Source organism: Acromyrmex echinatior, chromosome 7 (genome assembly GCF_024713525.1).
Source record: "Acromyrmex echinatior isolate Ae372 chromosome 7, ASM2471352v2, whole genome shotgun sequence".
NCBI classification, from domain to species: Eukaryota; Metazoa; Arthropoda; class Insecta; order Hymenoptera; family Formicidae; genus Acromyrmex; species Acromyrmex echinatior.
In genome coordinates this window covers 8,885,862-8,902,565 of record NC_141858.1, presented here as the reverse complement: position 1 = coordinate 8,902,565, position 16,704 = coordinate 8,885,862, and the positions used below count along the sequence as shown (strand labels likewise).

The 16,704-nt window shown below is 38.5% G+C and overlaps 1 protein-coding gene across 2 annotated transcripts in view; it reads right to left on the bottom strand.

The window, feature by feature from the left end:
- LOC105154418 (uncharacterized) overlaps window positions 1–16,704 on the bottom strand; it is a 98,788-nt gene that overhangs the window by 8,793 nt on the left and 73,291 nt on the right. Inside the window, exon 5 of one of the 2 annotated variants that reach the window (XM_087408186.1) lies at window positions 13,363–13,488. In XM_087408186.1, the coding sequence (XP_087264312.1) occupies window positions 13,363–13,488 (126 nt within the window). Of the gene's footprint in view, window positions 1–13,362; window positions 13,502–16,704 lie in introns of both variants that reach the window. The other variant, XM_087408185.1, reaches the window with a different exon arrangement.

The window sequence follows — 16,704 nt, the reverse complement described above, 5'->3', positions numbered from 1 at the left end:
AATTTATGTTAATTAAGTATAGCTTTCTTAAGTATAGCTACGAAAATTACACTTAAGTTATAAGCATCCTGTTTGAAGAATACAAATAAATCTCTGCTTTAACGGCGATTAATAAAGAAGGGTTCAGTTTTTTTTTACAATTTTTAGAATTTTATAATATCAACCGTATGGAGTCTACAATCGTCTAGAAATTTTCGCTTCAAATCCAAATAATCCGTTGCGTTGCTGTAGTCGAGGATTAAAAAGCACTAATTAATTTCAAGGAGCCAAAACAATTGTATGAAAAAAAATGGGTGTCAAGTGTATTTTAATAAAGAATAATCCAAATCAGCAGATGTAACATAAAAAATATTGAAATGTTTGATATTTTTTTATGAGATTTATAAATGAATGAAATGGGTCGACTCACTATCAGCTCTGGAGGATTAAGAGTAACTATTAACAAGTAAAATTATTGCGTCATTGCGACAAAATGTCGATTTGTGCCAATAATGTAATCTCAAGGAAAATTAATGAGCATGAAGCGAGCTATATTTTTTTTACTAACACGAAAACGCAGTAAAACAGCACTTCGGAGGTGCGGGTTGCATCTGCCCCATGTATATGATATGACAATTATCTTCTAAAAGGTATAATAACTACGTAGAGTATAAAAAAAAAAGGAGAAGGAAGTCCGGTGCGGGCGTGCGCGGCTTCGTGCACTTTTATTAATTAATCCATTATTTACACACCGATGCTAACGCAGGCGCGCGTTGTCCGCGATGCATCATTCATCGGCATAAAAGCGTATTCGCGCGGCACACACGCATTCACGAAAGAAGACAACCTGCATTGTACCTATTTATGTAAGGGGTGATCAAGGAAAATTATTACCTGTCAACCGCAGCCACAAAAAAAATTGAAAGAATGACAAAATTCAATCATTACGCGCCCTACGAATGCGAGTATCTGAAATATGAAGGAATTACTGTTAAGTAAAGTGGAAGTGGCAGCAAAACAAAACGAAAAGAAAATAAAATAAAATCTAACTCTGATTATAGACTCGGGATATTAAGATAAGTCATACAATTAAACTTCGAAGGTTCAACTTATATCTCGAATTCGATAGATTTAACGATAAATACCCGTAGAAAAATACGCTTCGCGAAAGAAAGAAACGAATGTCAGCTCAAAGGAGAACTTAATTATCAGCTCACCCCGTATATATGACGAAATGTACGCTCGTGTGCGTGCAGAGATGCACGCGCGCTCCGTGCGGTGCTTAAGTACGAAATAAGTATGGTATGCAAGTGTTGTGTATTGCATCGGGTTGGGCCTGAAGACGGTTGGGGGAGGGAAGGAGAAGGCAGGGAGGAATCGCGGTGCTTTGTAGTCGCCGCGACGTGACACAACTGCTAACTTGGGGGAAAAGGTTTCCCGGTATTGCGCTCTGGACACGAAGAAGGTGGTGTGAGTGCGTACGGAGGCGCATCATCCTCCTCTCTTACCTCCCTCTTGCGAGTTTGACCGCCCGCAGCCCTCGCGACGCGCGACTTTTTTTTACTCGTCTTTTGCACCACCCGACGCGGCGTCCAGACGGTCAACGACTCTTTTCGGAATTACGCAATTGGCCGAATTTGTCGAATTAACGGTCACTCTTCCTCTCTTAGGATGAAACGTGCGGCGGCTCTTTGCGAACCGCAATTTTTTTTATCCAGCGTCGACCAACGTAGTCGAAGTACCGACGCACGCATGAAAAAATTAGGCGATAATTAGACTTAAAGTGCTACGATAAAATCTCACGGTTCGTCACGGGGTGAGTATCAAAATTATTTTCTATTGCCGATTTCTGATGGTTATCAAGTATATGTTTTGCTTTGCAAATAGTTGAAGAAGAGAAATATACACTAAAAAAAATTTCTGGTTGAAAATGGACGAATCAGCATTTTCTGGTTAAAATTAGAATTCTAGTTGAGATGACCGAAATTCTAGTTGATATTTATTACAAAATATACCAGAATTCTTATTTTTACCAAAATAATTATATCAATCAGAATTCTAGTTATCTCAACATCAGAAAATTCTGATTCGTCCATTTTCCAGAATTACTATTTAATCCAACCAGGCCATTTTCCTCAGTGTATTTTAATTATAATTATTGTTATTTAGAGTATATTAACATTTAAATAAGTAGATATGGAATGGTTACTCCGAGCGGTCTCCTTTAAAACTTTCCTTTGGAAAAAGAAAATAAAAAAGTATAAGCCAAAGTCTTAGAGTTCATTATTTTTACATTCCTATCTTATAATGATATAACTAATATAATAAATACGTTAAAAACTATATAACTTAATATATTGGTTAAAAATATAACTAAAATTACAAATTTTTAATGACGTTCTGAACACTTCATCTACCAATTTAAGGTTTTAATTGCATATCTTTAAATCATTTATCTATTCAAAATTAAATATGAGAAATTATGACATTTTACGCTTATTACGTTATTTCTCTACGTTAAGGTTGTATGAAATACTAACTACCGTTAATGGATCCTTTAATGAGCGACAAAGCGACCAGATGAACGGTTGAGAGAGCGACGCGGTAAAGACGAGCGGACGTAAAGGTAGGACGCGAAAGCTCGAACCAATTTGAATACAATACCGACGGATTTAATAGGAACCACCGGAGGTTCGTGGGAGTTCGCGGGTGTCCGAAAGTGCGAGGTGCAAACAAAAGAGACGAGGAGAGAAAGGGAAATAAAGGAGAAACGTATCCAACCGGCGGAAAAGATTGAACGCGGAAAGAAAAGGAAAAAAAGGAGAAAAGATGAAAAATAAACGAAGAGATAAGATGGGAGCAGAGACGGGGGAAGGATGGACGAGGTAGAGGGAAGACCGAGAATTCGTATGCAGATTGATGTGATCGCACACGATGCAACTGCACACGAATCGCATACGAAATTGCATCACAAGACCGGGATGGAGCCAAATGAATGAAAAATCTAGTCGCCAGAAGAGCGATACGGCCACGGTCGGATCTTTTTATCGACTGATCGATACCGGAATCGTGATCGACATTCTCGCACTCCAGAAATCGTCTTCGCTCCACTCGTGAACGGTCTCCACTTTCGACGTGCCTCAAAATGCCCGGATCCAGCGAATTTCAAGTGCGCGATGCACAACGATGAGCAGCCTTTCACAGTGTATGACAATAGCATGAATAATAATGCCGAGTCCGGAGTATAATAATTATAGCTGTTTCGCAGCGCCTGTTTGATCGCAGATAATCATAACGCTAACCGACGTTGATGAAGCCATATAACTCGCTATCAATCTTAACAGAATTTATAAGCTAAGAATATTTATGAACTTCATAAAGATCGAAGATCTCACGTCGTTTATTTAGTTCGTCTACGTAGACACGGAGATGAATCCGACAAGTAATTTAAGATTTTTCCGCGACAAAGTCGCGTAATTAAAGCTAGATAAGGACGCATCCGACGTAGCGAATACAAAGGTTTAATCTTCTCATATAACATAAACGCGGCGAAGAGGAATTTCCATTGTTGCCTATTAAGAGAACGAGAAGGCAATGAAACAGGACGAAGACCTATACTTACTTCACAGCTCACATCTGTGAAGGTGAAGAAGAGGATGGCTAGAGGACGACCAGAGAATCCTCACGTAGAACAGAGGCACCTTGTCTTTTCCGATATGGATCTCGATCTCTCGTCGGTCGCTGTTACGCGATGTGTGCTTGCACGTATGTGTGTATAGAGGATAGAACATATATATATATATATATCTGACACTGTGATTGACCGATAAGAGAAATAATTTTAGGACTGCTCTGCTGTGTCTCCTTCCAGTTGTCTCGAAAAAAAAGTTCGGGACAGAAGGATCGTTACGCCTCAAGATGAGACCTTACCTCGACCGACTTACCTCGGCAAAATAAGAAAAAGAAAACGTTGCAGCGTTTAAATAGAGATACCCTTTCATCTTTCTCCATTTAAGATCTTTCTCTCTCTTAAATTTTGATAACGAATTTAGCGATGATAATTATTCCGAAAATTAAATCAGGTTCGATTTAAACAAATGGATTCAAATACGAATTTACGTGGCGAATTTATTATGTGCTCTTGTTTAGCCGCTGATCAATCTGCATCGAACATTGCATTCTACTTCTTGTATTGTTTTGGTCCCTTTCATCTTTTATATTTTTAATAATTTATTTAACCTTCATACATTTCTCGTGCGTATGTGATATTTCATTAATATCTAAGCCTAAGTGTATAAATATTCTCATTGTATTCTAGTTATGCGTAATGTATTGTTTCATTGTAATGTCAATCATCATTCTGATTCGTTTCTGGAAGGCTTTATAGCAACATCACAACAGCATTGCTGATGTCTCAACAATCGTATTCATGTTCCTCGTAACTCACAATCAGTGTAATTCTATGGATACACAATAAATTAAATTAAATTTAATTATGATTACGAAATATAAAGCATACCTACACAAATTTTTCTTTTAGGAAGTAAACAGTCGACTGTCAAATTACTATGCTAATTCTACATTTTGCAGTCGCGACACACATCAAAAGGGTGTAACTCCACGAAGACATTATGATTCTTCGCGTCAATAAAAGAGCCGATCCGCGAGGAAGTTGTAAAATCGAATTACGCAGAAGTCCAAATTACGTCGAAGTCCGTTCGATGCCACTTGATATGCTTGCAACGATCCCTCGAGAGACATACCGCGTGTCTCGTCCCGACATAAGTCTATTGGCAGGAATTCTACGATAATTTCGTCGCCGGATGCGCGACTGCAACAAGTATGACGATTGTGAAAAAGATAAAACTGGTGTATTTGGAAATATTGATAACATTAAAAGCCTCATGTTTTTGCCATTAGTGTCCATCTATCGCTTTTCTTTGCTAGATCAAAGCATAGAAATCCAATCTTTTAAGTTAAATAACATTTTGTTATTTTTAATGTGTGAAAATGTAAATTAATCCATTCCTGTGGTTTTAAAGTGAATGCATTTAGTAAATGATAAACTAAGATGACTTGAATTAAGTTTAATACATTTCTTTTTTTTTTTTTTTTTTTGTTAAATTGTTTAACTCTATTGACACTCTATTGACTTAATTAAATTAAGAACATATTCGAATAGAAGCAATAGCGACTTATAAAAAATAAAAGTAACTTAAACTGTGTATAATTTGACATAATGAATCTAACAGTAACTTTCGAAGAGAAGAAACAGATTGCTCGTTAGGTCTCACACTTTGCGGAACAAAGAAATTGCGAGATTTACAAGCATGATTGGGCAACAATGTTGTTGAGGCATCGATGCGAATCTGATCGCGAATTCCCATCGTTCCGCCTTTCTCGGAAACCGAAAGCACGCACTGGCCAAAACACGGTGACACGTTGTTTGTCGCGGACTAATCCATGCAGTCCGTGTAATACTAGAAGTTCGGCGCCTCGGATTCAGGCCAGGCCTCGGTGTGGCGCAACGCAGGAAAGGCCAGGAGGCCTGAAGTCCATCCCTCTGACCAGGAGGTCCTTTCGCGTGATGACCGTACTAGCGGCATCTTGGATTACAGCTAACTTTGTTATTGAAAGCAAGTCCCCGCGCTACTTTGTCGGAGGGTCTGAATTTTTATCGAGCAACCTTGTAGAATTAATCAGTCCCGGATCAGCATCCGGTACCTTTGTTTACAGCCACGGAAGACATTTACATCGGAGACTTCCTCTTGCAGATTTAATCTCGCGAAGTTAGATACTTTTGTCAAGTGATTATTCTATCGAGCCCAAATCTCAATGAATAACGCTTCACCGAGCGTAAAGAATCTTCAGATTCTTCATTATAGATAATTTGATTATTTTCCCAGAGATTACTCAGGTATGTATGGGGTATAAAAATGAACGAAATTAATCTAAATTTAAAAAAGATTTTAAAACCTTAAAATCTCTACTTTCAAAAGTTTTATTGTATATGTCTTTTGTGAGTTTGGTAATTTTTACATATATACAGAAAACCACGAGATATATAAAACACAATAGAAATTTTTCTTTTCATTTTGCACCTCTGTTATGTATTCAAAAAAATTCTAATGTGAAAGTTTAAAATTTTCACTCCAAATCGTTTTTTTTTTTAACCGTTTCTGTAAGATTTGTTTTACAGAGTCTTAAAGCTAAAACTTTTCTCTGTCAAATTGTATAATCGCTAAAATTTTTCAAAAACATATACATGATACAAATAAAGTACGAACTTTTGTTCCAACCAATAGATAATTCCTTTCGAACATTTTTCTCTATATCTGCGAAATATAGCCAACTCAAGTAATACTCAATTGTTGCGATAAAGTTGAGATGACGTCATCTTGACTCACTCACTGTGACTTGATGAAAGTTTCACTGATTTTATTATATATTAGTCTCTGATGCGACATTGTATGTTATTTGGGAAGTAAAGGACAGTAGAAGTGACATCTCTCTGGCCTTCAGATTTTCTCTTATTCCCTTCCTTAATAGCTTTCGTACGTTTGGGAATATAACGAAATTTTATTTTCCGCGTGGTGTAGCTTAAAAATCATACTGTAGACGGAGAATTCCGTCTATAGTCGTAGTTCTACAAAAGTCGAGTGTGACCTTGCTGACCCCGCATAGCCTCGCGTGAGGCTGGTTTCGGCGACGATTACCATATTCCGAGCACCCGGTAGCTTGGTGTTTGGGCACGAATAATCCATGTATTTTCAAGCGAAGAGCCGAGTCGCGTGTGCGTGTTTGAGTTTAGCCATGGAGCGCTATCGGTCTGCTCTATCTTAACGACGCCAGATCTGTCGTTCTCCACCCAATCCCGTCCCTTCTCCACCTTCCTTCACCCCCGCCACGACCTGTCGGAGATCTCGCAAGAGAAGTCGGAGGAAAGAAGAGAATAAGAGAGAGAGAAAGGAAACTCATGACGTGAGAGACGGCACAAGTATGAGAGACGGGAAGAGAAATATATGTCTGCCACTGAAATGATTGATTCGTTGTGGTCTTCCCTATCGAAGGCGAAACTCCGGAAACAACTTTCACGGTAATATCTTTCGATAAAAATCTCCGTGATTGACCTGATAACTGAACGTTAATGATTGACAATCAATAATAATTCCGAAATCATTTACTAATTAATCAGGATTTGATAGTAGTTTAATATTAATGGTGAAAATTCATTTCATTCTAATGAAAAAAACTGCTGCGAAACTTCTAACAATAAGTATAGAGTTCTTAAGTGGCATCTCGATGCTCAATATTATTGTTACAGTTATTTACAATATTATTGATGCTTTAAATACAGTTCAAAATAAATAGTCTGGAGGCTCAATAATTTCCAGACGATCAATAATATCGTGCAATAATATTGATCGTCTAGAAGCTCTGCTTTACGTAATAATCGTACAGAAAATTATTTTTATAAACATAAACACATTTATTTTTAACTGTTCTCAAGAGAGTCTTCCCTCGATCCTCAACAGTCGATTAGCACGAAAGACTTTCGGGATCGTCTTGAGACCTGTACCTCGAATCCTGTACGCGTTCCGATTGTCGAAAGTGCGTCAGCATCGACTATTTCGAAGCCGTCTCTTCGTCCATTTCTTCCCTCGCATTCGAGCCGTGGAAGAAGAAAAGATTCGGACACGGCGCTAAGACTGTAATGTGTCGGCTTAACGTCAACGGAGACAGTCCCACCTATTCCAACCACTCGGGCCATGGCTATTTGCGTGCGTGTGTGTGTGTGTGTGTATGTGTGTGTCACGAATCACACGCGTGTACGGGTGTATGCTCGACTGACGCGTGAGGAATCCGCGCGAGTGTTGTACGAATGCCATGGGGAATAAAAAATCAGAAAACTTGTAGAATCTGTCGTAGGTATAATCGCCTTCAAGTATTTCCCCTCCTTCTTCTTCGATATATTTCACATAAATATATCCCAAGTAGCACCTATTGGTTCATATAATAAACATATACGTTTATATGTTTCCTAAATGTAACCAACGTGTGCTATTGCTGGGATAATATTTATTATTTGGGTTTACTATAGAACGGCATCAAAAAAGTTCTTTATCACAATGAATGCATAATATGATCCTATATTATATAAAAAATTGGTAAATGAGTTAGTTTTCACTTACAATGTAGCTTACGTGGTGAATAAAAGATGTCGATAGACACAAAGATCGGTAATGGATAGTTTTTGAGTTATGGATACGGAAGACATAAAACTCGTGTTCACAGAGTACAGTATATCTTTGCTATTGAGCTTTGTGTCTATGATATCCTTTGTTCACTACATTACTACTACTACATAATATATGAGAACTATTATATAGTATTTACTAATCATTACGTTATATGTGAAAGCTAACATTTCATCGGGATCCAATTTTCCATATATAATAATTATTTATCTTCAATTCTCCGTATATGATCTTTTCAACGACTGATAAAACATACGGAGAAGCTGTGATTCGCAGGAAGAAAGTACGCGGGTTAGAAACAGAAGAAAGGAAGAGAAGAAGAGAACGAATTAGATTCCACGGTAGAGAAATTGACAATGGATATCGAGAGGCTCGATGACAATAGCAACTCGATACTTCGTTTACCGCGGTCCGGCTTTTCATTCTGGGGATCGGGCGAAACGACGCGACCGACGCCACGGCGACAAGCGTCGCTTAGCTTCGACGGTGGCCGAGGGACGACCTTTTGCCTCCACTTCTCATCGAAAGAAAGCGTTTCATTGCGCCCTGCGCATCGCTCGCATCGGCTCGATTCGCCGTGTAATGGCGAGCCCTTTTGTTGTCGCATCGGCTCTCTCTCGCTTTTGAAAAACTTCGTGTCGCGTCCTATCCGCTAGAAAATTCTCGGGGTATTAAGTATCCATTACACGGCTTCACGTTTCTTCCCTTTCTTGCAATCTTTCTCTCTCTAAATTTTATTTCTCTTTTCCTCCCTAAGGATCTTCAAAGATATCGTCATGGAGGAAGCGGAAGCGGGCGTATTCGGGAAACGGCAAATGTTTCTTCCGAAGTGCGGAACAATCGGAGTGTTGGTCGTGGGAAGGGACCCGATTGAAATCGGTCGCTGCTCAGCAAAGAGACTTCTCATTTCCGCGAAGTAAACGCGCTGCGTTCGCCTTACGATCCCTCCCTTTCCCGCAGGCACGCATTCGGGATGCCGGAAGCTCGCCATTAAATTCCTCATACATTAATACGGTTTCAATGTAACAGGTACCATGTAAAATGTAACACAGCAAAAATGTATACAGCAGAGATGATAAACGGTAAAGATCACTTTCCACAAATCTTAGCGTTTACGAAAATTAATAAATAAATGCGGAAAACGTTGTATAAAAATCTGTATCTAATCTGTGCTAATTTTCATTATCAAACCGAACGAAAATGAAAGGTAGAAACTCGCAACGCAAATAATAAATATATAATGTTCACAAAGTGCGTTCCTCTTATATAAAAAAATACATGTACGTACCTATTAAACTATAAGTAATTCATCGCGCTTTCACCTGTTTCATTTAGCATTTCCGTTTAACTTTTCAATATCCAAGCCTACCTGCATCAAACACGCGCGCACGTAATGACAGGCTGTAATCATCAACGGCTGCACGAATGTGTTTCTATTTCTGAAATTCGGTGGCGCACTAGTTTTCATTTTCTTGCGCATCGGGCAACGGATGTCAGGACAAGTATAGAAATCCGTCGTCCTCGAAGAAGCGCAAGAAACGGGGCTGACGACTTTCTCTCTCTCTCTCTCTCTCTCTCTCTTCCCTCATCCTACCCTCTTGTCTCCTTTCCGCATGTTAGGGGCGTATCCGTGGCAGCGTGTCTGGCTGGCTACGTATCTTGATTTCCAGTCGGCGCAATCTCTCCTAAGCTAATCGCGATAAGGCCGAGGGAAAGAAGGCCCCGGAGAGCGTGCTCCCCGCGCGAAGGAGGGGGAGGGGAGGGGAGGGGAAGGAGACTCGGGTGAAAGAGGATTCATTTGCAGCGCGCGCTAATTGGCTCGCGATTTCTCTGCGCGAACGGACCTCACTGCGCCATGGACATTCGTCACGTTTGCCCCCGTCACAGTGGGGTCTTTCTGTCTTACCAGTCCCCCGCCGGCGTGACGCGGAAACAAGGCGATGCACTGTGCGGGTCCATCGCCGAGCAAATCGCCCGTCCGAATTTACGCAGCTTCTTTTTCCTTCCATCCACTCGCATCCTCCCGTTATCGCGCGTTTAATCTCGTCGCGATAATGCCGAATGCTGCTACCGAGAACTTCTTGGGAGATCGAAAGACGACCGTGAATTATTTTACGTTAATAATAATCGCGCATATTTATCAATTGATTTAGAAAGAAAATTTCTTTTAATAAGCGAGATCTTTAATAAATAAAAAACACAGGGTTGCCTTAAAACTTGAGAATCAGAGAAGAAATTATCGAGGAAATTGAAAAGAATTAGGAAAAAATAAGGGAATTCTGCAAAACTTTCTAGAAAATGAAATTTCTGGTTTTAAAAAGGTTAATTACGTGTAACGTCGCATCTACGCAGGTTTGGAGAATGATACCAACTTAACAATTAAAAATGCAAGCGACAATATTGCTAACAATTAAAAATGTTAGCAGTATTAATAGTAATTTACATTGATATATTAAATTAATCTCTCTACAAAGTATTTAACAGTTTCTAAATCAAGACGAAAATACAAAAAAAATGATTGAAAATGATCGAATATATTATTGAAAGTCAGAGAAAATCATGAAATTTCGTCTGGAAATTAGGGAAAAGTTATGGAATTTTAGGATGAGGAATTCGTGATAACGTTGTAATAATTAATACTTAACGTATCACGATAACTACGTAAAAAATATGAAAATTTGCAATTAAATTCCTCATATGTTAATACAATTTCAAAGTACCAATGTATAATATGTAAAAAACAAAATGTATAATATGTAAAAAATTGTAAAAGTAATATGAAATGAAATCTGAAGATTTTTGAATTAAAAATTATTTTTTAAGAATCTTCGAAAATATTAGAGGAAAGCTCCCAGAGATGGCGGCATTTCTGTTAAAGTAATAAACGCTATCTATTGGTTTTACCATGAATTTATTGCTCTTGGGTTGAAAACTATTTAACTCTTTAGTGGAAAACTCATTAATATATCATGTCTGTAGTCATTGTAGAAAAAGATTTTAGAATTTGGATGTCTTCAAATTTCATTGAGATGAGCCTTTAAATCTTGTTAATACTTAATACTTGCTATTACTTAATAAGTAAATATTTGACAATAAATTCTTCATGTAATGATAGAGTAAGATCGTACTAATAGAAAAATATGGGATATGTTAAATTACTTAATTACAGAAGTTAGATTTGGTTGTAAAATCATAATATGAGATATCCAGGGTATTTTTAATATGAAATAACCTATGTTCTCATGTCATAGTGAAAATCGTTGTTAAAGTATAAATGTTATTGTATTAATAATAAAAAGGAATGAATGTCGTGTGCCTATTTCTGCAATGCTTGGTTCTAATTACTTGAAAACGAGTTCCTGGTATAATCCATTGGCTGCTCATTTTTCGCGCTGGTTGTGTTTGTTTGTATTTTAGAAACATTAAATAAACTTGTTTTAATTGCAATATCGATGTACTTTTTTATTATCGATTTTTCGGAGCATCTCATATTAGGAGCACGATTTTTTGACTTTGCGATTTACTTACTTTTTACACTTAAAAAACCAATTCGAATTCAACTTTACATAACGTTATCTTAAAGCTAATTACATTTCCTTCAAAAATAACCTATTATTTTTTTAAATTCTGCCTATAGATGTCTAGCATTTACTAAAAATGAACTCGGTGTCTCATAATAGAGGCTTTTTCTTTATATGAATGCTATACAAAAATCTATTTCTTAATTACGCAAGGATAAAATATCCTCGAAAATATCAGAATGAAGGAGCGGCTGTATTGTCTAAAACGAAATATTTTTATTGCAGCAAATTATCAATGATAAATCTACGGACGTAAAAATCGTGTGTTTGTGTGTGTGTGTGTGTGTGTGTGTGTGTTATTTGCAAATATCATAGTTTGAAAAGTCAGATGGCGCATTCACCCGAAAAACAACGGTATGCGAGAAATGGCGCGTGCATTTTATCTCGTGAACTCGTTAACTCGGTGAAATTCCTCGGCTAGAAACCGTCGCGACGCTTGTCTCGCCTATTAAGGCCGTCGCCTACACGCCCTCGGTCATCTTCGAGATTTCCGTTTTGCGGAAGTCCACCGACAACAAGAGAGAGCGACAGTCCAACATATAACGTCGTGCATCGCGGATTTGAAATATCGTATCTTCAAAGAAAAAGAAAAATAGCGACACTCTCTCTCCGCTCTAGGTCTCCCCCTTCCGTCTCGATTACGTTTATCGTGTCCCCCTCCCCTTCGTCGCCGCGGCACTCGCTTCCGGCGCTTCCGGTGTCACACGCCGTTGAGCACGCTCCACCCCTTCCAGACGGCTTCCTATGTACGTGTGTAAGGACCACGTCCGGCAAACCAGAAAGCATCCTAATTGTTGGTACAACACCGGTATTTCCCCTCCGCGGCGCTGCTTTCATTGTCTCGAGGGAACCATTCATGTGTGTGAGTTTGTGTGTTTGCAAACGGCCACCCGCGTGGTTGCTTCCGACGGGAATAACATTAGGCTTATTCGTGTTGCTTGAAATCTAGCAAAATTTTTGCACTTAAAACGAAATAAATATATATATATATATTCGAGAGTTGAAGAGAAAAAGAGCGAAGATACCGAGTGTAAAAAGTACAAGCAACACGATCTATTATAGCGAAGAAAATACAAAGATTTCTTCAAAGATTAATTCTTCTCTTATCTTATATGATATTTTAGATTCGTAAGATTGCTGATAAAATATTGATTACTGTGCGAATAAAACGCTTTGATTTATCAATCGAATATAATAAAGAAAATGACTTGAAATTATCTGTTCGATTGTGTTACGTAAGATATAAAAATGGTACCGTTTAACAAGCGATTGTCCGCGATGTCCGCGATAAGTATTGTGAATTAATTCGAAACTACCGGCGGTGCGCTAAAGAATAACTTTCTCCGTCGCAATTAATCGACTAATTACACATGAAGCGTGCCGCAAAGTCGGCGTGAAACTGACCATAAGTTTCATTAAACAACGTATCGAGAAGAAGCTTCTGTTTCAAAAAGGCAATTGTATTATGGAACTCGTACCCCGATTTCGCAGCGCATCGCCGTATATCGCGGCGAGGGAATAATAAATTAATGAGTGTTACTTACATTGTGCAACTTGTAGTAGAGCCCACAAGCGTTGCAGACTGGCTCACCGGACTGATTCCTCCGCCAAAGAGTCGTGGTCGCCGTCTTGCAGTTGGCACAGCTGGTGCCCGCCCGTCTCGCCGCACTCTGGAGCGACAGTTTTGGAAAAGAGAAGACACAGATATCACACCCGTCACGTTGGCATTTCGGACGATCGTTAATTAGATCGCGCGATCATCTCAGTTATGGGCTTTCCACAATAAGCCATTATCTAAACTTCGAGTCTTAAGCCATAAGAAATTGACCAATCACGGTCGAATGTGAGAAGAATAATCGATTGTGGTTGATCGATTCCTTACGACTTAAGAGTTAAGCTTAAGTAATGGCTTATTGTAGGAAGCCTATTAGATTTAACCCAAGCAATTAAGATACTTTTCGTAACTTCGATTAGCCGCACCATCTATAATATCATATACCTGCATGCGTTTGCGTTTCAAATTTTTTCTTCAGCTACAGATAAATTACAAGATAAATATTGTGATTTAAAGCACGGGCTTACAGACCATTTTGTAGCATCGCAAAGTGAGTTCTAAGTATATTTATGCAATGTAAATATTAAGCAATAAAATGTTAGAGAGTACAGAGCTCTCTTTTATCTCTTTTGCCAGGGTTAGATCTGTTTATATATCGATAATTGCTAAGGGTTTTTAATTTAATTAATTAATTTATCTTAGTGTATGCAAATATTGATAAAGTATTATAAGAAAAATGGCGAGGAAAAATTACCATTTAAATTAAATATTTAAAATAGCAGATTTATTAAGTAATTAGATTAATTTTCATCTTACTAATTATAAAAAAAAAGAAGTCAGATTTGGAATAAAAAGGCTCGTATTATTGCTAATGCAAATTAAACAGAGTCGTGGCTTATTTCAAGCTAATAAATAGATAACTTAAATTAATCAATTAACATAAGATACAATAAAATCTAGTATAAAATTTGGAAAAACGAAATTAATAAATAAACATATGTAAGATACAATAAAAATTCTATATATAATTCGATAAAATAAACATTTCGGCTTACAAAGCTTTTTTCAATACAGTGTCAAGATGACATAACAATTATATGATATACCTATTTGTAACATCAGTAATGATGTGTCGATTACATAAAAAATAAAGTGTAGCATGTTGAAATCAATAAAATATTTATGAGGAGAGAGATATTTCGATTAAAAATAGTTCAACTTGATGTCCATAGGTATAAATGTTTTGCCAAATTCTTTGATTAAAATCTATAATCCAGTTTGTTACAGACTTGAATCCGTAAGATTTGAGAAATTTCTGATACAATTCTCAAATCTTACGGATTCAAATCTGTGACAAATTGGATTCTCGATTTCAAAACCCATGGAGGGGAACATCAAGTTGAACTATTTTTGATCGAAATATCTTTCTTCATAATTTCGTTTTTTCGAATTTTATACTGGATTTTATTGTATCTTATATTAATTGATTAATTTGTCATCTATTTAGCTCAAAATAAGCCACGACTCTGTTTAAGAAGTCAAATTATACGTACATCAGTTTTTATAAATATACGTTGAAAACCAAAGACATTCTTATCACGCACATACATCGTCCTTCAAATTGCTCTTCGAACAAATTGTTTCAAGAAACACGCGGCGCATGGAAATCATGATTAGACTCGCACTATGCGAGAAAGGATTATGAAACGCACGACGGAATGAAATACTCTTTTCAAGCATGCTCGAGTCCGTTTACTCCCACGCCAGAAGCGCATTCGATCCATCGGCTTATGCGTGGAATCAAAAAGCCACAAGCTTGACGCGGGTTAGCGTGACACATCAACCCCTCAAAATCTCTCCCGGCTGGCTGACTGGCTGGCTGGCTGACTGCCTGCCTGCCGAATCGACGTATCTCGAAAGAAAGAGAAGAACCGATAGCGAGGAGAGCAAGAAGCTTATCGTCGGAAAGCGTCTCCTATTCTTACGGAGTGGGAAACTCAAAAACTCGATCCCGCGTACACCTGTATATCCTCGTTCAACGGCATGCGAGTGGCAAACACTTAACGAAAAGGAGCGGGATCCGTTTTATCCCTCGGGGACTAACCGCGGCTTATTTCCCCACATCCCGAACCGGCGCACCGCGGTGTGCGAATGCACTCTCTAACGCGAGAAAGAGAGAGAGAGAGAGAGAGAGAGAGAGAGAGAGAGAGAGGGGATGGGAGGGAGGGAACGGGAGCAGGTATCCCGCCGCCGTCGGATCTGTATTATAAAATGCCTTCTTCTTCGATTCCCCGACGCACCTATCTACCTTTCACTCTTCTATACCCCCGTCCCTCTTTCTCTGGTTCTTCCTGTTGAACCACTTAACCGTTAATGGATGATACTGTTACCGAAAACTCGGCGCTGCAGGTAAACTTTGGTGCATCGCGCGACGTTGACCGAAACAAATTAATGCACGATATTATTTAGCTCTTTCGAGATTACAGGCTTTGAATCATTATTGCCAAGCGTTCAGTATGGATAAATTGTCCGTTAAGGATTGCATCTCGATTACTTGAAACTTATATTAATTGGTACATTAATAATAATAATAACAATAATTGCAATAACTATTATTTAAATTGTATGCATTTAATTATGCTGATTAATTTTTCTTGGACTGACTGATTTCGTACTCGTACACAAGATAATAATATTAAATTTAACGGTAATTTATTTGTATGTGTATACATCATATGTTTAAAACTTAGCACGTACAGTTGATAAGATGAATATACATACTTAACAAAATCGATCACTGTACCAAGATAATGGCGGTGACGGCGCGCATAAGATGTTTCTTTTACGAAAGGCGCCCACCTTTGACCCTCCACTTTCGCCCCTTGTTCACCCCCTACTCACAAACCACTTAACCCCCCCAAGATGACACTGCACCCTGGCACTCGGAAAGGCAGGGCACCGTCGAGCGAAACTATACCTGCGTCATTGTCGGCGAAAGCACAAAATACAGGGGAACCTCCCGCCCGCCGACTCGCATAATAGCGAGCTTATTGAAATTTCTTTGAGCGAGAGGGATAGCACGCGTGTCCCCTATGCAAGACATAAAACTGTTCTCCATTGATCCGCCTTCTCTGTACATTGCGTCACAATGAACTCTGAGACAGTATCAATCGAGTGTCTCTGATTTTTTTCTCGTAACGTTTTTTCGAGTACCTCTCTTTCGAGCGCAGTCTCGCGTTCTATCGATGTTTAGGGACAAATTCGCGGATCAGTGCGTGATCGAGAGTTTGCAGTTTCTGGGGTGATCGATGCGTGCCTGGTTATTGTAGCG